The 21132-nt window shown below is 36.9% G+C and overlaps 1 protein-coding gene across 1 annotated transcript in view; it reads right to left on the bottom strand.

Moving 5' to 3' along the window:
* The window catches only part of ttn.1 (titin, tandem duplicate 1), a 336276-nt gene that overhangs the window by 227783 nt on the left and 87361 nt on the right, over window positions 1-21132 (bottom strand). Inside the window, exons 49-71 of the mRNA XM_043694489.1 lie at window positions 19966-20529; window positions 15843-16124; window positions 15457-15735; window positions 15046-15324; window positions 14659-14937; window positions 14269-14556; window positions 13189-13467; window positions 12685-12966; window positions 12274-12552; window positions 11862-12140; window positions 8803-9081; window positions 8406-8693; window positions 7885-8163; window positions 5246-5527; window positions 4859-5137; window positions 4433-4711; window positions 4054-4332; window positions 2536-2823; window positions 2011-2289; window positions 1520-1801; window positions 1157-1435; window positions 711-989; window positions 291-569 (exon numbers count right to left, since the gene is read on the bottom strand). Coding sequence (XP_043550424.1) covers window positions 291-569; window positions 711-989; window positions 1157-1435; window positions 1520-1801; window positions 2011-2289; window positions 2536-2823; window positions 4054-4332; window positions 4433-4711; window positions 4859-5137; window positions 5246-5527; window positions 7885-8163; window positions 8406-8693; window positions 8803-9081; window positions 11862-12140; window positions 12274-12552; window positions 12685-12966; window positions 13189-13467; window positions 14269-14556; window positions 14659-14937; window positions 15046-15324; window positions 15457-15735; window positions 15843-16124; window positions 19966-20529 — 6741 coding nt within the window. The remainder of the gene's footprint in view (window positions 1-290; window positions 570-710; window positions 990-1156; window positions 1436-1519; window positions 1802-2010; window positions 2290-2535; window positions 2824-4053; window positions 4333-4432; window positions 4712-4858; window positions 5138-5245; window positions 5528-7884; window positions 8164-8405; window positions 8694-8802; window positions 9082-11861; window positions 12141-12273; window positions 12553-12684; window positions 12967-13188; window positions 13468-14268; window positions 14557-14658; window positions 14938-15045; window positions 15325-15456; window positions 15736-15842; window positions 16125-19965; window positions 20530-21132) is intronic.

The following is a 21132-nucleotide window of genomic DNA, read 5'->3' as shown; positions in this document are numbered from 1 at the left end:
GGATAAGTGCAAAATGATGAGCTTTGATTGTATCTAGTTTAAGCAATGTTTATATCTTCTGTGCAACTAGGTCAACTATTCTTATGTTTCAGAAAAAAAGGAGCTATTAAGCCTATTTTAAAAGTCTCTGCATGGATCTGCCTACTCTCATTAAGACTGGAAAAGTTATAATAATAAGACCCTTTATATACATTTATGGTTGTGACCAGGATTCCTTACTTTGTGAGCAAAGTTTTCAAATGACACGGACGATTTATATAAGTGAATTCTAAATGCAAATAAACACTAACCTAATACAGTCAATGTTGCTTTGCAGATGCTGGTTCCAAATTCATTCTTAACCTCAAATGTATACTCAGCCGTATCCTCATTAGAAACAGAGGGAATCTTTAGGCTGATCACATTATTCTCAAAGCTGAGTTTGTGTCTCCTGCTTGGTACCATTTCATTTCCATCCTTAAAACATTTAACTCTTAATTCTGGGGTACCAGTTACAGTACATTCCAGGTTTGCGGGATTTCCTGCGGTCACACTAAGCGACTGTGCCTGTTCTATTATTTTTGCTGGTTCTATGGAGGAAAAAAAAATCCATTCAATATCTTACAGCTATGAATCTCCTTTCAGTTGGTGCACCACAAAGAATTTGAATTGACGTGTAATTGGTAACGACCTTGAAGCGGATGGTACTATTGAGTTAATGTCCCACTGACCTGCTACCAACAATGTAGCAGAACACTTCTCAGTTCCTGCCTCATTCTTGATATGACATGTATATTTCCCAGCATGATTTTCTCCAACAGTATTTATTTGAAGAGTAGCAATATTATTCTCAAAAGACAATGAGATATTACCATCTTCTTTGACATCAACTTTGTCTTTCATCCAAGTTACATAAATAGGCTTTGAGCCTTTGACTAGACATTGGAATACAACAGAATTCCCTGACAACGTTGTTACACTTTCAATCTTCTTTACAAATCCTGGGGGTTCTAGTTTAAAACAAATGGTGACATGAATATATTACACAGCTTTTAGTTGTCATCTTAAAACTGCTTCAATATAAAAGGATCTTTTCGCTAAAGAGTTGAGCATTGCATTCTCCAATAAATAATTGATGTGCTGCTATAAAGAATTCTTACATTATGTCATAACTGACCTTTCAAACTGACTGTAGAACTGCAGGAGCTACTGCCAACATCATTTTTTATTGTACATGTATATTCACCAATGTCAGAGGTATCAGATTTTAGAATGGTAAGACTGGCTAAACCATTTTCAAAGATTATTTTGTATTTTTTGCCACGTCGAATTGGTTTATTATCCTTATACCATGTAACTTCAAAGGGAGCTGTACCAGTCACCTCACATTCAAGAGTTACATCATCGTTTTTAACTACATCAACAGGTTCAAGTTTCTTTATAAATGTGGGAGGTTCTGAGGAGGAAAGTGAACAATGTGGTTTAGGAAACAATCAAAAGCCAATAAGTTAAATCTCCTTTAGGGTATTATAATACACACCTTTAACTTGAACCAAAAAGTTGCAGCTATTACCACCAACTTCATTCTGTGCTTCACAGGAATATTCCCCACTATCTTCCAAACTTGCATCAGCAATCTCAAGCACAGCCACTGTGTTTTGAAATGACATCCTGTATTTGTCACTGGTTGTAATCTCTGTGTTATTTTTGTACCACGTCACTGTAATTTCAGGTGTACCAGTTATTTTGCACTCAAAACGTGCAAATTCTCCTTGCTTCAGGGCTGCTGAAGGAGCAGGCTTCTTAACAAAACTTGGAGGCTCTGAGAAATTTAAATAAAATGAAGCTGAATTTTGGAATTTCTAAGTAAATTTATGACTGTTATACCATAGATTAACAGATAAGAGAAAAATGATCTTCAGATAAAATTTACTCTGATTTGTTGAGGAAGAAAATTAGGCAAGGAAGATTATGCTGTTAAAGATATTTTCTAATACTCAATTTCCAGCAAGATTGACAAGAATTGCAAACCTTTGATAAAAACTTCTGCAGTGCTTGTGACTGAACCAGCTTCATTGCTGAGATGGCAGCTATAAACACCAGCATCGGAAATTTTAGCTGAGCTTAGCTCAAAGTAGTATGTTGTTTCTTCATTCCAAATGGAACATCTTGCACCAGGCCTCAGTTCCCTATTATCTTTGAACCACTTGACATACAGTGGAAGAGTTCCTTTCACAGCACTGTTAAACTGCAGTGTGGAACCAAGTACAATTGCTTGGGATTTTGGTTCTCGGACAAAGCTTGGTGGCTCTAGAAGTTGTTAAAGAAAATGTCATTTAGTCAGACAAAACTAAAAGTTCTAAAATTAGATTACATCATCCTGCCATTTAAGTACTGATCATCCTATGTTAAAATATTTTAAATAGTGGAAATACAGCTAATTTATTTAGATATTTTATCACTGCAGAAGAAAAGAAGGAGATGATGCTACAGCTGGAAAACCAGCTTTTCATGCATCTTAACATAATGCTGTTTGGGATAACAGGATCTTCCAACCTTTTACTGTTAAGAATCCGCTGCATTCACTGACTCCTGCAGTATTTGTTGCTTTGCACGAATAATTTCCACCATCTGAGAGTTCAAGTTCTTTAATCTCCAAAAGTGCTGTATTTTCTTCAAATGATATTTTATATTTGTGGCCAGTAAATATCTCTTTGTAATCTTTATACCAAGCAATGTCGATTGGTAGAGAACCAGATACTTTGCACTCCATGTGCATTAATGTCCCCAAGATGCTATCCATTTTCTTTAAACTTCTTGTAAATGATGGAGCAATTATTCGATCTGTCCAACAGAAAATAATAAAATAGATTGTCAGCTAAAATATCAAAGGGATATTTTAACTACTTCACCTGGTAGAAATTACATGATAATGGAGTCCATGTTGAGGCAGTGGACCACATGCACCGTTCCGTCTCCAGCACCAATCTTTGCATGACCTTCTGCAGAGTGCACATCCGAATCAAGTATGCAAGCCAAGAATGTATGCATTTTGTGATGTTATGATTTTTTAGAAATCTAATTCAATTTTATGGGCTATTGTACTGAATGTGCACTGTGCATACACTGCTCCATTTCATCTCATGGTACAGCAGATAACCCTTGAAAATTAGTGCAAAGCTTTTTTTGCACAATCAGGAGTGCTCTTCTAGACTCTGCAAGAACAATATGTGACATTACAAACTTGGGTTCTCCACCACCCATCCTCATTACCTCCTTGCCTTACCAAATGGATCTGTCAGTAGCCCTCTCAAAATTGTGCTGGCCCTCAGCCAGCAGGGTGGAGAAGGACAATGTTCAGGCATGCAGTCTGTCAATTCCGATGGACCACTGACATGCCTGAGCAACCAGTCAGACCACTGACACCATCATTAGAGCACCCATTAGTTAAAACTTACCTTTAAAATTTTGGCATATTTTACTTAACAGACACTATTACCCAACTAGTTGCTGAAGGCATAAAGAAAATTATTATAAAATCTGAAAATAATATGAAGATGTTACTAAGGTGCTGTCTTTTACCAAATGCATACATTTAGAAGACAACAGGAAGACTCAAAAGCATATAGAAGAAGAAGAATCCCTACAGTGTGGAAACAGGCCCTTTGGCCCAAAAAGTCCACATTGACCCTCCGAAGAGTCAAACCCAGACCCACTTCTTTACCCTATATTTTTCCCTGATTGATGCACCTAACCTACATATCCCTGAACACTATGGGCAATTTAGCGTGGCCAATTCACCTAACCTGCACATGTTTGGACTGTGGGAGGAAACTGGAGGAAATCCATGCAGACATTGGGTGAATGTGCAAACTCCACATAGACAGTTCCCCAAGGCTGGAATCGTATCCCGGTCCGTGGTTCTGAGGCAGCAGTACTAACCACTGAGTCACTGTACCACCTCAATGTTTTCAGTGGTTCTGAAATATAATTTCCTCAGTTAAGTTCTTCCATCTCAGCTTCATTTTTGAGATATGCATCAAAACGTTTCAACACAAGAATAAAAACACCAACCTAGTACAGTCAATGTAGTTTTGCAGCTGCTTTGTCCAAATTCATTTTGAACTTCAAAAACATATTCGCCACTGTCTTCTTTAGTAACGGACAGAACCCTTAGGATTGCCACCTTGTTCACAAAAGTTATTTTGTATTTCCTGCTGGATGTCAATTCAGCTTCATTCTTGAACCATCTTACTTTCAGTTCTGGAGTACCAGCAACAACACATTCTAAGATGGCTGCAGTTCCTGAAGTGACACTTAACGGCTGTGGCTTCTCTATGATTTGTGCAGGTTCTGCAAGAAAAACCATTCCTCCTCAATCGATGAAGTGAAAATATTGTTGGCATATTCGACACTTCATGGAAATTCACAAACATCATTGGCTTATACTAACCTGTTACTGACAAAGTAGCAAAACACTTGTCTGTTCCTGCATCATTTATGGCCTGGCATGTATACTTCCCACTGTCACTTGCTCCAACAGAAGCAATTTGCAGTGTAGCAATATTGTTCTTGAAAGATATTTTAATGTGGTCATCTTCTCTAATTTCATCTTTGTCCTTCATCCATGTAACAAGTATTGGAGAAGATCCTTGTATTTGGCAGGTAAAACTGGCTGCACTTTGCGACAATATTGTAATATTTTCAATCTTTTTCACAAAGGAAGGAGGTTCTGATTTAAAGTTAAGAGTTTTATGAATTAGATATAAAATCAGACACTCAGTGTTTATTCAAGCTAAAACAATCGTGCAAAGAATGAACTGCAAAATGGAATTATTGAAAATGTCTAAAGAATAAATAATTTCATTGGATAACTGACCTTTTAATCTAACTCCAGTAACACAAGAACAACTTCCCACATCATTTGTTACTTCACATTTGTATTCACCAACATCTGAGTTATCAGCTTTTTGAACAGAAAGAGTAAATAAAGATTTTCCAATGAACATCTTGAACTTTATACTTGGTCGAATCTGCTTATTGTCCTTATACCAAGTGACATCAAATGGGCCAGTACCATCCACCTCACATTCAAGATTGATATCATTGCCTTTTACTATCTCAACAGGTTCAAGTTTCTTTCTAAATGAAGGAGGCTCTAAAAGAAAAACAAATAAATCAAAACAATTCAGAAACTCATCACACTTGAAAGATTTGTGAAAGCAAATTATCAAATTTGATTCAAACGTGCTTTATGGCTACACACCTTTAATTGCAACTATAACACTGCAATTATCAAAACCAGCTTCATTCTCTGCTCTGCAAGTGTAATGTCCACTGTCTTCCACACTGGCATCAATCAATTCAAAGACTGACACTGAGTCAACAAATGACATCCTGATTTTGTCACTTGGATGAACTTCACTCTCTTTCTTATACCAGGTAATTTTGATTTCAGGTGTGCCAGTTACTGTACACTCAAGACGTACTGAACCTCCTTTTTGTAAAGACATGGTCCGCTCTGGTTTCTTAATGAACTGTGGAGGCTCTATAAAATGAAAACGTACTGAACTGAATAAAAGGAAAACTGAAAGGTTTTAAGTGCACACAATGAAGATATTGGATATGATAAATAAGAACTCATGATGACCAGCGTGATTTCCAATTAATCACAAATTTGCCATAATAAAAATGATCTGCTTTTGATTTCTAACTGATATTTTAAAGAGCATAAGATGCAATTTTTAAAACGTGTATAACTTTCCTGAAAAGATCACATAATTTCAACCCGTAACTAACAATAATATTATGCACTATTGACATCTTGGAGAAGCATCTGGAAATTCATGTTCATTCAAATATGTGGTCAGCTTTTTTTTTTAAATATAGCAAAGACTAACCCAAAAGCTCTAACTTAAATGAGTCCCATTTAAAAATAAAGTAAGCCTATTAAGTTACAATTTATACGTTCTTCATTTCATTTAAATGGAAGGGAGGTGCTAGAGATGTAGTCAAACTGGCACTTGTGTGTGCCGCCTATTTGCAGAACAGTTCTGAAGAAGAGTCAAACTGGATTCGAAACATTAACTGTTTTTCTCTTCACAGATGCTGCTGGACCTCCAGAGTGTCTCCAGCATTCTCTGTGTTTGTTTCTAACTGTAATTAGCTAAAATAGTCTAAATATTGCTTTATAATCCTTTTAATATCCTGTCTCGTAGCTACATTATATAAATCCCTTCAACATTCAGTATTGTTCCTGCTTAACTATACAGCCCATTCACCACTTGGAATTGTGGATCCTGAAGTCTGATTCACTTAAGAAATCCTATTTTAGTAAAGCAAACCCTACTTTTCATTTTTGAAAAGTATTTATTTGGCATGGGCATTGCTAACCAGGGCAACATTTATTATCTTTCCCCAATTGCCTTTGAGAAGGTGAGCTGTCTTTCTAAACTGCTGCAGTCCTTGAGTTGTTGGGATATCCTCAGTGCTGTTAGGGAGGGAGTTTCAGGATTTTGACCCAGTGACAGTAGACTAACAGTAGATTCAAGTCAACACTGTGTATGGCTTCAAGAGTAACTTGCAAATGGCGGTGCCCCATGCATCTTCTGTCTTTGTCCTTCTAGGAGGGACAGGTTGTGACTTCAAAAGTGTTGTTTGAGGAGCTTTGGTGAATTTCTGCATTGCACCTTGTAGATGTACCACACTGTAGCTACTGACCATTGGGAGTGAAGCAAGTGAATGCTGAAAATTGCAGATGGAATGCCAATCAAGAGAGCTGCTTTTCCTGTGGAACTTTTGAGTGTTGTTGACCTGTGTCTTATAGATGATTAATAGGTACTGGAGAGTCAGAAATTGTGATGCTTGCCACAAAATTTATAGCCTCTGATCTGCTCCTGAAGCCTCAGTATTCATATGGATGGTCCAGTTCAGTGCCTGGTCAATGGTCAGATTCTCTACTGTTAGTGATGATCATTGCCTGGCGCTTGTATGATATGAAGGTTACTTGCTGCTCATCAGCCCAAGTCTGCATATTGTCCAGGTCATGTTGCAGATGAACATGTGCTGCGTCAGTATCTGAGAAGTTAAGAATGGTACTGAATATTATGCAATAAACAGTGAACATCCCCAATTCTGAGGCTATGACAGATGACAGGTCATTAATGAAGCAGCTGAAGATGTTTGACTCTAGGACACTACGCTGAGGAACTCCTGCAGAGATGTCCTGGAGCTGAGATGACTGATGTCCGTCAACCACAAATGTTTTCCTTTATGCTAGATATGACTTCAACCAATGGAAAGCTTTCCCTTTGATTCTCTTTGAAATCTGTATTTGCAGCCACAATATTTTAATATTTAGGGAGAAATTACATTGAAGATACACGTTAACTTTAACTAAAATTTGGATATGTTTTAAACTACTAACAAGCAAAGATAATCAAATTTATGATTCATCCACCAATAAGGGAATAGCAAAGATAATCTTTTTAAAACCTGAAGACCTGTGGAATTGAAACAGGAGGAACCAGCTGGAAAAGGAGCTGCAAATGGAAATTGACTCCATGGATTTCACACATTCTGTATGGCTCACTTGTCTTCAGGAGGCTGCAATAATCCTGAGATAATTCCCAATTAAAACAAAATATTGTAGCCAACTGTCACATCTTGACATAAAAGCATCTTTCGAAACATTTCTAATGGCATTAAGAGAAATAAGATAAATGTAGTAGTAATAGTGTTGAAGGAAGATTCAGATTTTCAATGGGGAAAAGTAATGAAATAAAAGTGTAAAGATAAATTTACAAACATAAAGCTAAAAGAGTACAGAAGCCATCAAAGAAAGATAGTGTAAAATAAAGCTCAGTATGCAATGTTTCATGGAAATGTTATCAAGAAAATCCCCACCTTTGACAAAAAGAGTAGCAGAACATGATTCTGTGCCAACTTCATTTCTGACTTGACAAGTGTATTCACCAGTATCAGATACTTTTGTTGAATGTAGTTGTAGCAAACTTGATGAGCCTTCTTTTGAAATGTAACATGCATTACTAGATGTCAACTCCCTACTGTCCTTGAACCATTTTATTGTCATTGGAGGTGTTCCACTCATAACACTTCTAAATTGCACTTTGGAACCAGGCACAACATCCTGGGACAATGGTTTCACAGTGAAAGATGGAGGCTCTGAAATTACCAAAGGAAAATTGCAATTGGTATGGGAAGAACATAAAAAGAGAAATAGAGTCTTTGAAAAGATATGGCAAGATAACAGTTCAACAATAACTCAAGTATAACTTATGATATTCTCAGCATGTTTGTCAATATAACAAATTAAGATGGATAAAATTAATGCTTGTGATAGCTAAAAAAACTAGAGCAGCTGGTTAATTAACATAAACAATTAAGATATTTAAGATATTTCCAACCTTTCACCGTCAAGACGCCACTACTTTGATCAGATCCTGCTGCATTTGTAGCTTTGCAATCGTAAGTTCCACCATCTGTCATCTCCAGTTGATGAATCTCCAACTGTGCGGTGTTATCATGATAAGAGAATTTGTATTTTTCATTTGCTGTTATCTCTTTATTATCCTTATACCATAACACAGTCATTGGAAGAGAGCCAGCAATCTTGCATTCCATCTTAACAAAAGATGTTTTCATGCCATCCATATTTTTCAAGTTTCTTTTAAATGACGGTGGCACTATGCGATCTGTCCAACACATAGTAGGAAAGCAAAAGCTATAACCTTGTCCAAGATATTAGCAATTTATTTTAAATATTGCAGTAAATGCAATAAATGGAAGAACAAGTGTACCAACCCAAAACTGTAATAGAAGCTTTGCAACTGTTGCTTCCAACATCATTCGCAACCTCACAAGTATATTCACCACTATCCTCCTTCTCAGTAGTCCGGATCTTTAAGCTTGTAACTTTATTAGTAATGCTGATTTTATATTTTCTACCAGTCACCAGCTCTGTGCCATTCTTAAACCATCTTGCTTTAATTTCTGGTGTTCCTGTAAAAGTGCAGTCCAGTGTTGCAGGCTCTCCTACAGTAACACTAATAGACTCTGCTTTCTCAATAATATTTGCAGGTTCTATGACAGAAAAAGAATGTTAGAACAGAAGAAGGACATGAAAAATAAGAACAGGCCATTTCGGCCCTTGTAGTTTTCTTTTGCTATGCCAAACTATTGAATCTATCACACAAATTTACAGATAATTGCACAACGACATCTTCCAAAAACTAAACTAATTGTAAATACAATTTTCAACTCCTGGAAAATTCCAGCTGGACAACTGTTTAATTTCACACTAATCACATTTCATGTTAAACTTAAAATTGCATTAATTGTAATTTTTCATTTTATATGGATGTCTAAGTTCATTCAGATAAAAGCAAAATAATATGGATGTTGGAAATCTGAAACAAATACAGAAAATACTACAGAAACTCAGCCGGTCTGGCAGCATCTGTAGAGGGAACAATTCTGAAGAAATGTCATATTTGGCTTAAAATGTTAACTGTTTCTCATTCCACAGAGGCTACTACATCTGCTGAGTTTCTCCAGCAATTTTGTTGATCTAAATTCCATCAGCTACATTTTCTTTTGATCCCAGTTCTGGATCAACTTTTTCAACTCCATATTAATTTGCTTACTATTCTCAAGAATTCAAGTATTCTTACATAACATTCCTATTCAATTTTCTCTGTTCTATGGAGAATGATCCTAAAATTGCTGGCATGACACAACTTGGAGCAGAAGTTTTTCTTTTTACATAGCTTGGTGTCATCCTGTTTAGGAAGGACATTATTAAACTGGATAGGGTATAAAAAGGATTTACAAGGATGTTACCCAAATTGGAAGCTTGGAGTTATAAGGAGAGGCTGGTTAGGCTGGGACTTTTTTCCATGGTGGGTACGAAGTTGAGGGGTGACTTTATGGAGATTTATAAAATCATGAGCGGCATAGGTAAGGTGAATAGTCAAGTAAGGTGAATAGTCAAGAACTTTTCCCCACGGTAGGGGGGGGGGGGGGGGTCCAAAACTAGAGGGCATAGTTTTAAGATGAGAGGGGAAAGATTTGAAAGGGACCTGAGGGGCAACTTTTTTACACAGAGGATGGTGTATTTATGGAACAAACTGCCAAAGGAAATGGTAACTGTACTCACATGTACAGCATTTAAAAGACACTTGGATAGATACATGGATAGGAAAGGTTTAGCTGGATATGGGCCAAGCATAGGCAAATGGGACTAGTTCAGTTTATGAAGCTTGATTGTCATGCATGTGTTGGACCGAAGGGTCTGTTTCTGTACTATATGACTCTATTCTTCAGACCATATTATTTTGTTTTGTCACACAATTTGTGAGAAATGCAAATTGATAATTTTATAGTATGTCAGCAGGGCATCTGGGACATCTCAGTCTGTCTCAGTAGCTAGATTAACTTAAGATGGGCAAAGAAACAATACAGATGGGGCAAATGATAGAATCCATTACTAAGGAAGAAGTAACAGGACATTTAGCAATGCTTAAACCAATCAGTGTCAATGTGGTTTGTGAAAGGGAAATCATATAATGTTCTTTGAGGAAATGATAAGCAGAGTTGATGAAGAGGAACTAGTACATGTAGTGTGTTGAGATTGCATTGTGGGGTGAGGGGGAATAATATATTAACATGGATAAAAAAATTGCCTGGCTGGCAGAAAATGGAGCATGCGTAAGTCAGTCTTTGTGTGATTGGCAGGATGTGATGACTGGAGTCCTAAAGAGTCCTGTACTGGAGTCTCAACTTTTTAAGAATCTACATCAGTTACTTAGATGAGGGGAACAAGGCTGACTAAATTTGTAAATGCCAAAAAAATAGATCGGGAAGTCATAAGCAATGCTCCCTCTATGTTCCATGGGACTGTACACTATGATTGATAACATTGACTGATGCTCAGTTCTGGAAGTTGCTGCCTTGCAAGCCCTCTTAGGTCCACCCAGAAGAAAAAAAATAACAGGAGTGCTGGTCATAAAGATGATGTAAGGAAATTGCAATCAGATAATGGATAGGTTGAATGAATGGCAAGGTATCTGGTAGCTAGTGTATGATGTGAAATTGAAAGAGATTTTAAAAATGCAGAATATTACTTGCATAGGGAATGACTACAAAATTCCAAGGTGTAGAGGCATTCAGCAACTCTGGTGAATGAGTCACAAAAAATAGAATTCAGAAAGTAATCAAGGTGGCTAATGGGATGCTTTCCTTTTTTGCAAGAATGATTGAACATAAAAGTAAGATACTGATGTGTTGGTTATACAGAGCATTGGTGAGACCATATTTCAAATACTGTGTAGCGCTTTGGTCTCTTTATTTAAGGAAAGATGAAAATACATTGGAGGTGTGGTGATTTTTGTCTTTTGGACGGTTGTGTGATTTTGGAACTGTTGGTCTCGGGGGCTGTGGAGGTGGAGTCAGTGAATATTTTTCAGGCAGAAGTGGATAAGTTCTTGCAAGGCAATGGAATCAGAATCAATTGCTATTGCAGGTAGAGGGGAACATGGAATTTGAAAGACAAGCTTTAATCTTATTGAATGGCAGAGCAGGCTTGAAGAGGCAAATGGTCTACTGCTGTTCCTATTTTGTATACTTGTACATCGTAACCTGGGTTTTAAAGACACTAATGATGGCAGGTGCATCAATTTGCTACAATAGTTCCAATTATTTCTGAACCTTAACTTTTTAAGACGTTATGGTCTGAATATTTCAGCACGTGTTGTGCGTAATTTGATTCAACTGCTGTAAAGCAGCATTAAATTAAAATATAAGAAAATAAATAAATAAAGTTTTAAAAATAATTGAAGTTTTAATACATTTTTCAAACCAACCTTTGACTATCAAATTCGCCATACATTTTGTGATTCCTGCGTCATTCTTTGCCTGACAAAGGAACTTCCCAGCGTGACTATTTTCAACAGAAGCAATTTGTAGTGTAGCTATATCATTCTCAAAGGATAATTTAATGTTATCATCTTCTGTGACATCATCCTTATCTTTTTGCCAGGTTATGGAAATTGGGCTTGCACCTGTCACAGTGCATTGAAACATAGCAGGAGTTCCCAAAAGCACAGTAACATTTTCAATCTTCTTAATAAATATTGGAGGCTCTGTTTAGGAAATGAAATATTATAAATATTGAATTTCAATGACCAGTCACTGCAAAATCACCTGATAATTAGTCAGAAAAATATTTATAATGCAATTTAGTGGAAAAGATACATTTGCCCTGTCTTTACTAACCTTTCAAAGTAACTGTAGAGCTGCAGGAACAGTCTCCTATTTCATTTGATACTTTGCATTGATATTCACCAACATCTATGGCATCAAATTTAAGGACATGTAAACTAATTCGTGAGTTTTGACAGATTGCCTTGTATTTTTTGCTAGGTCTAATTGGTTTATTGTCCTTGTACCAATAAACATCATATGGGGGTGTACCAGCCACTTCACACTCAAGAATAATGTCAGAGGTTTTGAGCACGTTAAAAGATTTAAGTTCTTTTCTGAAAGATGGTGGTTCTATAAAAGAATGAACAGGAAATGCAATCTGTAATATATCACTTTATACTTAGATGCAAAACTTTAAATGTCAGAAATTTATTGTAAATACAGCTTAAATTCATAAAAGTAGGAGTTAGATTTTTCACGGACCTTTAATTGTTACAGAAACACTGCAACTCTCACTAGCAACTTCATTCTTAGCTTCGCAACTGTATTCTCCACTGTCTTCCACATCACCATCAAGAATTTCAAGAATGGCCACAGAGTTAACAAATGATGTTCGATATTTCTCACTGGGGTGAATTTGCTTGTCTTCCCTATACCAGGTAATTTTAATTTCAGGTGTGCCAGTCACTTCACATTCAAACCGAGCTGAATCACCTCTTTTCAGTAATTTTGATAGCTCTGGTTTTCTTATAAACACTGGTGGTTCTATAAAATCAAGATGTTACAAAGATTGAATTTAAAAAGATTCATAAATGAAGAAGATAAAGGCAATGCATGGCACTTCACAGTGACCATCACTTCAACTCCTAGTATTAACCAAAGAGTGTTACCTCTAACAATTTTTGTGATATTTTAATCGAAAGAGCAGAGAAAGTGTTAAACATATTGAATGTAACTGAACAGACCATATATTAAAAAAAAAATCACCTTTTACAAAAAGGTTTGTGGTACAGGAAATTACTCCAGCATCATTGCTAATTTCACAAATGTAATCTCCCTTGTCAGAAGACTTAGCTGAAAAAATCTCAAGACAAGTTGTAGAAATATCCTTCATAATAAAACAGCTGCCACCAGTCACAAGTTCTGTGTTATCCTTGAACCACTTCATTGACATTGGAGGTGTTCCATTTACCACAGCCTTAAATTTCACAGTTGAACCTGGCAGAACACGTTCAGATGCAGGCTTCATGATAAAGCTTGGAGGCTCTAAAAGACATTCAGACATAAAGCATAAGAATTATGCATCATGAATGAATATAACTATAGAACAAGTAAATTTTCACACTATTTCTTTCTTCCATTTCAATTTGCATTGACCAATGTTGGAGGATAATGTTAGGGTCCTGACAGTCAACTGGTAGCTAACTGAGATCAGCAACTCAAAGAATTCTAGCAATTAACTTTCAGACATTCTACAGTCCCCCATGAAAGCTCAGTAAGTAAGCAGAGACCAGAAACAAACAACGTTCAACTCCTAATTTGTGTTGAATTAGTAGTTTCATAGCCACGGTAATTTAGTTAATTAGAATTAATCTGAGCACTGTCATTAGCAAGGCAAAATTACATAAAATTCTCTTCTCCAATCTCCAGGTAAAAATGTGTGTGCATGGGAATTTAGCAAAGGAAAGATGTAGATCTACAAAAATGATTCCTATAGTGAGCACCCCATCAACATTCTCTTCTAAGCTTCACATATAAGTAATGGGCAGTTGGATAAAGTGCAAAAATGTCATGGAATTATGCCTTGATAAGAAACTGACAACTTCAAGAGAGAAAGACAGCAAAAAGAGAAGCCCCAGAAATCTTGGAAATGCTTACATGTGTAAATCAATATTTGAGCATTTATTACGATTACACATCTAATCATCAGAGTAACTTGCAAACAAATGCAACAAAAAAGTTGGCCAAACTTGAGCAATTTTAAATGAAGAATATGCCTTGAATGCAATTTAAAATAGCAAGAGACAAAATATCATGCAAAAGCAGAATCCAATTGTTTGTTCAAACCTTTTATACTTAAGACTCCACTGCATTCATCACTTCCTGCTGAATTAGTAACTTTGCAGAAGTAAGTTCCACCATCTGCAATCTCTAACTGATCAATCGTCAAAGTAGCTGTGGTATCTTTACAAAACATTCTGTACTTATCACTGGCTGTTAACTCTTTGTCATCTTTATACCAATAAATGTTGACTGGCATTGAACCAGAAAATTTGCATTCCATGTGAAAAGTAGCACCCAAGATGCTGGTCATCTTTCGTAACTTTTTAGTGAAGGAGGGTGCAATCATACGATCTGTCCAAGACAGAACAACAAATCAATAAGGCACCAAAATAAAATTAAAATTACCCTTAATTTTTCAACGAGCAAGGGGAAAATAAAATTAGATATACTAACCCAGTACATTAATAAATGTATTGCAACTGCAACTGCCCACATCATTTTTGACCTCAAAAGAGTATTCACCACTATCCTCATTTTCTGCAGAAATAATCCTTAGGCTGGCGACATTTTTTGAAAAAGTTGTTTTATATTTTCTACTGGATATCAGTTCTTTGCCATTCCTGAACCATTTAAATTTTAGTTCCGGTGTGCCAGTTACAGTGAATTCCAAAGTTGCTGGGTCCCCTGCAGTCACACTAATTGGTTCTGCTTTCTCTAAGATATTTGCAGGCTCTGTGGCAAAATGAAATAGTTGGTTACCATTAACAAAACTCATAACTCATCATTGTTTTATAAAGTTTGAAGATTGCATGCAATGAGCCAACACATTCTCAAACTAACCTTTTACAACTAATGTTGCCAGACATTTTTGACTTCCTGCTTCATTTTCTGCAATACAGGTGTACTTTCCACCATTGTTCATTTCAACAGCAGCAATTTGAAGAGTACCAACATTATTCTCATAAGTCATTTTGAGGTTATTACTCTCTGTGACAATATCTTTATCTTTCAGCCAAGTTAAAGTGATGGGAGGTGAGCCTTTGATGCTGCACTGAAATACAGCTGAACTTCCTAGAAGTGCAGTAGTATTTTCAATCTTCTTCACAAATGATGGTGGTTCTAATTTAAAGTGAACACACAGAATATGCATCTTATAGTCCATCCAAAAAACAATCTTTGTTAATAGTTAAAGATCTGTTTAAGACTGCAATTATGAACATGTTTTTCTCACTTCTTGAGAGTATTACTAACCTTTCAATTTTACCGTTGCACCACAGAGACATTTTCCTAATTCATTGGAAACAGTGCATTGATAATCACCAACATCTGAAGACTCAAAGAAGCTAATATGGAGTGAAACATGAGCATCTTGGGAAACCATCTTGTATTTCCTGCTAGTTCGAATTGGTTTCCTGTCTTTATGCCAAAGAACTTCAAATGGAGCTGTGCCAGCCAGCTCACATTCAAGAGTGCAACCAAATCCTTTTACCACTTCAGTGGGTTCAAATGCTTTGATAAAAGAAGGAGGTTCTACAAAGGAACACAAAAATCTCATGCTAAAATTAAATTCTGATAATTTTTATGGGATAGGTAAAAGAAGAAAGGTGGTATGAAACCAATAGCAACATCATACAGACCTTTGATTGTGATGACAGAGCTGCAAGTATCAGTACCAGCATCATTTTGTGCTTCACACACATAATCCCCACTGTCTTCCACATTTAGATTATTAATCTCAAGGACAGTTATTGAATCAACAAATGACATTTTGAATTTTTCTGAAGAATGGAGAATCTTATTGTCCTTATACCAGGTAACAATGATTTCAGGTGACCCTTTCACTTGGCACTTCAAGTGTGCTGAATCACCTTGTTTCAACAGCAACGTTGGTTGTAGCTTCTTAAGGAATGAAGGTGGCTCTGAAAGAAGGTTTGAAGCAACATTTTAAGAGATGCCAAACGATAGGCATTTACAAAACGAGAATATTACTAAGAACTTTTATAAAGATGTAACACGTAAGATATCAATCAACATTAATTAAGATATTATGGATAATTGAAAAAATGTTGAATTCTTTAATTTTTCAACATACTTCAAGAAAGGTAAAGACAAAATATTATTTAGTTATATATAAAAAATAAAATTGTTAAATTGACAACTGAAATTCACTTTTTTGGGTCAGATGCGCATTATTTCTAAAATCTATGCAATCAACAGAATCCTTCACACTATAGCTGCTTAGCACTTCACTTTCAGATATTCTTTTTGAAAAATACAATTTTCATTGTAACATTCAATTAAATCAACAGAGATAAGCAAAAGATAAAAGAAATATGAAGAGCAGAATTTAATTTCTCCAAACCTCAGGATTTGTGGTTGGGGGAGAGGGCATTGGAGAGATGTTTACTTTACTGATTCCATTCTTGATTAAGTCCAGAGTGGCGAAAGATGGTTTTCTCACCCTTAGGCCATTGTGGTTAATTTAGAGCAGTGAGTGTGTCATGTGTTTGTCTAGAGTGGTTAGAGCACAACAGACCATCCTGAGCTATCATGCCTGTGCTGGCTGTTTGAGGAAGCGATCCACTGCATGCCTTTTCCTAGCAGCCCTGCAAAGTTGTCCTTTACAACTAAAGATCTAATTCCCAGTTGAGACCAAACTAATTTTTAAAATACAGATTTAATCCCTACTTAACAATGGTAAATCCAAGGATGGTTAGGCTTTCTTTTAAAAGCACTTTCTCAACCTGTTCTGTTACACTCTATAATTTATGCATATATACATCTCTCTGCTCCTTTACTCCTTTAGAATTTGGCCCTTTATTTTGTACTCATCTGTATTCCTCCTATGAAAATGATTACTTAAACATTACATGCAATTTCATCTCCCAATTATCCACCAATTCCATCAAAGTATGTCTTTTTGAAGTTCTACACTATCCTCCTCACAATTCACAATGGTTCCATGTTTTGCATAATATGTAAATTTTCAAATTGTGCTATGTACATCAAGATGAAGGTCAGGATGTCACAAAGTGTAGAGTTCACACACATCCCTCGATGACTGTTCTATAAAAATTATTGCAGTCTGAAAACAGATATTCTCCACTACTCTTTGTTTGTAGTCAGTCCACCAAATTCATAAGAATATTGCCAGAGTCAATTTCATTCCAAAAGCTTTAACTTTACTCACAAGTTTATCGATTGGCGATTTATCAAATGCCTTTTGGAAGTCCACTATATCAAAAGCATTGCCTTCATCAATACTCTCTCCCAGTTCATCAATACCTCAAGGAAGTTGATTAAATTAAATTCCTCTCTGAACCTTCTACATTTAACACTCTGCTTCATCTTAACCTCTATCTCTCCCTTTGCTTAAGGAGTTGTAGATTTGTTTGTCTACCTTACACCTGCATGAAGTGTACTTGACCACACATGAACTTTCTTATTGAGCAGGAAAATCAACGTTTTGGGCAAAAGCCCTTCATCAGGAATAGAGGCAGGGAGCCTCCAGGGTGGGGTGGGGGAGGTGGTGGGGCTGGGGAGAAAGTAGCAAAGAGTACAATAGGTGGATGGGGTGGGGATGGAGGTGATAGGTCAGAGGGGAGGGTGGAGCAGATAGGTAGGAAGGGAGATTGGCAGGTAGGACAGTGCTGAGCTGGAAGGTTGGAACTGAGATAAGGTGGCCAGAAGAGAAATGAGGAAACTGTTGAAGTCCACATTGATGCCCTGGGGTTGAAGTGTTCCGAGGTGGAAGATGAGGCGTTCTTCTTCCAGGCGTCGGGTGGTGAGGGAGCGGCGGTGGAGGAGACCCAGAACCTGCATGTCCTCCGCAGTGTGGGAGGAGGAGTTGAAATGTTGGGCCACGGGGGGTGGGGTTGATTGATACGGGTGTCCCGGAGATGTTCCCTGAAGCACTTTGCGAGGAGGCGTCCAGTCTCCCCAATGTGGAGGAGACCGCATCGGGAGCAACGGATACAATAAATGACATTGGCGGATGTGCAGGTGAAATTTTGATGGATGTGGAAGGCTCCTTTGGGACCTTGGATGGAGGTGAGGGAGAAGGTTTTGCAATTCCTGCGGTGGCAGGGGAGGGTGACAGGACAGGACGGTGGTTTGTTGGGGGACGTGGACCTGACCAGGTAGTCATGGAGGGAACTCCCTACCCTCTGACCTATCATCTCCATCCCCACCCCCATTCACCAATTGTACTCTTTGCTACCTTTTCCCCAGCCCCACCTCCCCATTTATCTCTCCACCCTGGAGGCTTCCTGCTTCTATTCCTGATGAAGGGCTTTTGCCTGAAATGTTGATTTTCCAGCTCCTTGGATGCTGCCTGACCTGCTGTGCTTTTCCAGCACCACTTTGATCTAAACTCTGGTTTTCAGCATCTGCAGTCCTCACTTTTGCCTAACGTTCTTATTGAGCCCAATGTTCAGGTACATTTGTAACCTCTAAACCTTACTTATTTGGGCCAGATCTATTCTTAGTCCCATTGAAGTGCTTCCCCCCCCATTAGTTATTCTTACACAGGCTTTCAATCCTTTCCCATAGCCAACCCAAACTTCATGATGGAATAATACTGGCCCCTACAAACTACTTTATTGATATTTGATCCAATTGGCCCTCTTCATTTCCAAGAAGCAGGTTGAGCAATGCATCCTCTCCCTTTGGACTAGAAAGATACTGTTATAGAAATTTTTCAAGAACACATTCTTCAAACTCCTGTCCGTCTCTGCCCTTCAGTCTTTCAATGGGTAATTAAAGGCCCACATGAAAACTTATTTTTTTCGCTTGACATCTTTCCAAATAGTTGAAGGCTTATAACCTGCACCAAACAATGTATTTACATAATTATTTTAGTTCCTTAGCTTTAGCCAAATAGATAGTGCTTTTGGTCTCACTGGTACATCTTCTCATTCCAACATTGAAATGCTTCTCCTTCATCAATACTGTATTCCCTTTTCTCTTCCTATCTTTTCTGAACTCCTTGTACCCAGGAGAATTTAATAACCAGCCCTTTTCTTTTTGAGTCAGATGTCTGTTCCTGCTGCATAGCATTTTCCCATGAGGCCATCTGCATCTGCTTACTACACATTAGTGTTACATGTGAACTTAAATCCAATCCTAATTGCACAATAATATTCTAATTAACCTGACTGTATTCCACGTATTTAGTTACTAACAGGTCCTCTTTTCATTCAACAGTTTTCATCACATTTAACCCCAGATCAAGATTATTTCTGGACAAGTTTAAAGCCATGTGGTTTTGTAAAACACAGAATATTTACAATCAACACCTATTTAATTAAATAAAAAGGGCAGCTGTGATTGGAATATATCCACATATATTTTCACTTCAAAGAAAACCATAATATACCTATGATACATTAATTAATATATATTAAACAAAAGAATTGTATTACCTCTAATCTCACTATGTAGAAATTATCCTGAAGGAAAGATATATTTGAATAGAGTTCAAATAATGATCAAAAGTAGAAAATGGTGCTAAGAATCAGCTGCATTACAAAACAGCCTTTAATCAAGGTGTATTAATGAAAGTATTATGCAGTAAGTATGATTGCACAAATGTAAGATATAAAAACCAAAACTAAGAACCAGCTAGAAATAGTGTTACTTGTTTAACTTGTAGCAAGAAATACTGCCTCCCAGAAAATTTTGAAAACCGTAATTAGTTTTATATGAAGCAACCATGAGTTTTTTTTTTTGCAGAGGTTTATAATCCATAACTTTCCTTACCTTTTACTGTTAATGCTGCTGAACAGGAATCACTTCCAGCTTCATTTGAAGCTGTACATACATAATTTCCTGCATCTTTCACTTTGGTTTTCAGGATTTCTAAAACTGCTATCTTGTCTTCAAATGTAATTTTATAATCTTTGCCAGTGTGAAGTTCTATTCCATCTTTTTTCCATGATATCTTAACTGCTCTGTCTTCATCCACTTGGCATTCAAGAAGTGTGCTGCAGTTAAGTATAGTCTGAGCAGGTCCAAGAGTCTTAATGAAATGTGGTTTGTCAAGTACAATTAGATCAGCACTGCAAATATCAGTACCACAGTCATTGGTCACTTTGCAGGAATAAGTTCCTTTGTTCTGAACCTTTAAGTCATGAATTTCTAAAACACGCTTATTGTCCTTGACTGATATTTTGCAGTTCTCTTCATCAATAATATCAACACCATTCTTCTGCCAAGTGGTATGTATCATGGGTGATCCAGCCACTGTGCACTGAAGATTTGCTGTCTTACCCACAAAAGTTGTAACTGATTGCAGTCTAGTTATGAAGCTTGGTGGGGTAAGTTCTACAAAAGAAACACCTTGGTTAGGACTTTCAGTTTTAAATGAATTAGGCTTTCAGCCAGCACTTACTGGTATATTGTCACAATTTGTTTGAAAGGAAGTAGGAAAGGCAACAAAAAAAAAAGACACACTAATACTCATTGCAGAATTTGTTGCAAAATTCATATAGTTCATCATTTTAAAAAATACAAGACAGTCTTATTTAATTTGGTTATCTTAGCACCATATTGTGTTACTTTATGATAACTGAAGCAACACATGAATTCAGAGTGAAATATTTTTCATCCAAAGATGAAGTAATATATATGGAAAGGCAGAATTTGTTTTCTAGCATAATTTATGAGTTAAATACATATTGGGATAAATTCAGGGAAGCCAGGCCACTACTGTGATCTTCCAGACAACAGTCAGGGCATTCACTGAGGTCAAAGCCCACAATTAACTGGAAATGACCTTTCGGCTGTCAGCCATTCTGTTGAGGAGTATCACCCTGATGGCCTGATAGGTGTAGCCCTGAGAAATTTTGAACATTTTACAATTTTCCAGAGAGCACTTCAGTTTTAGGGAGAACCCTGATAGTCTGCTCATCTTAGCATTGCCCAACA

Source organism: Chiloscyllium plagiosum, chromosome 7 (genome assembly GCF_004010195.1).
Source record: "Chiloscyllium plagiosum isolate BGI_BamShark_2017 chromosome 7, ASM401019v2, whole genome shotgun sequence".
Lineage (NCBI taxonomy): Eukaryota > Metazoa > Chordata > Chondrichthyes > Orectolobiformes > Hemiscylliidae > Chiloscyllium > Chiloscyllium plagiosum.
This window is presented reverse-complemented; position numbering and strand designations above follow the sequence as displayed.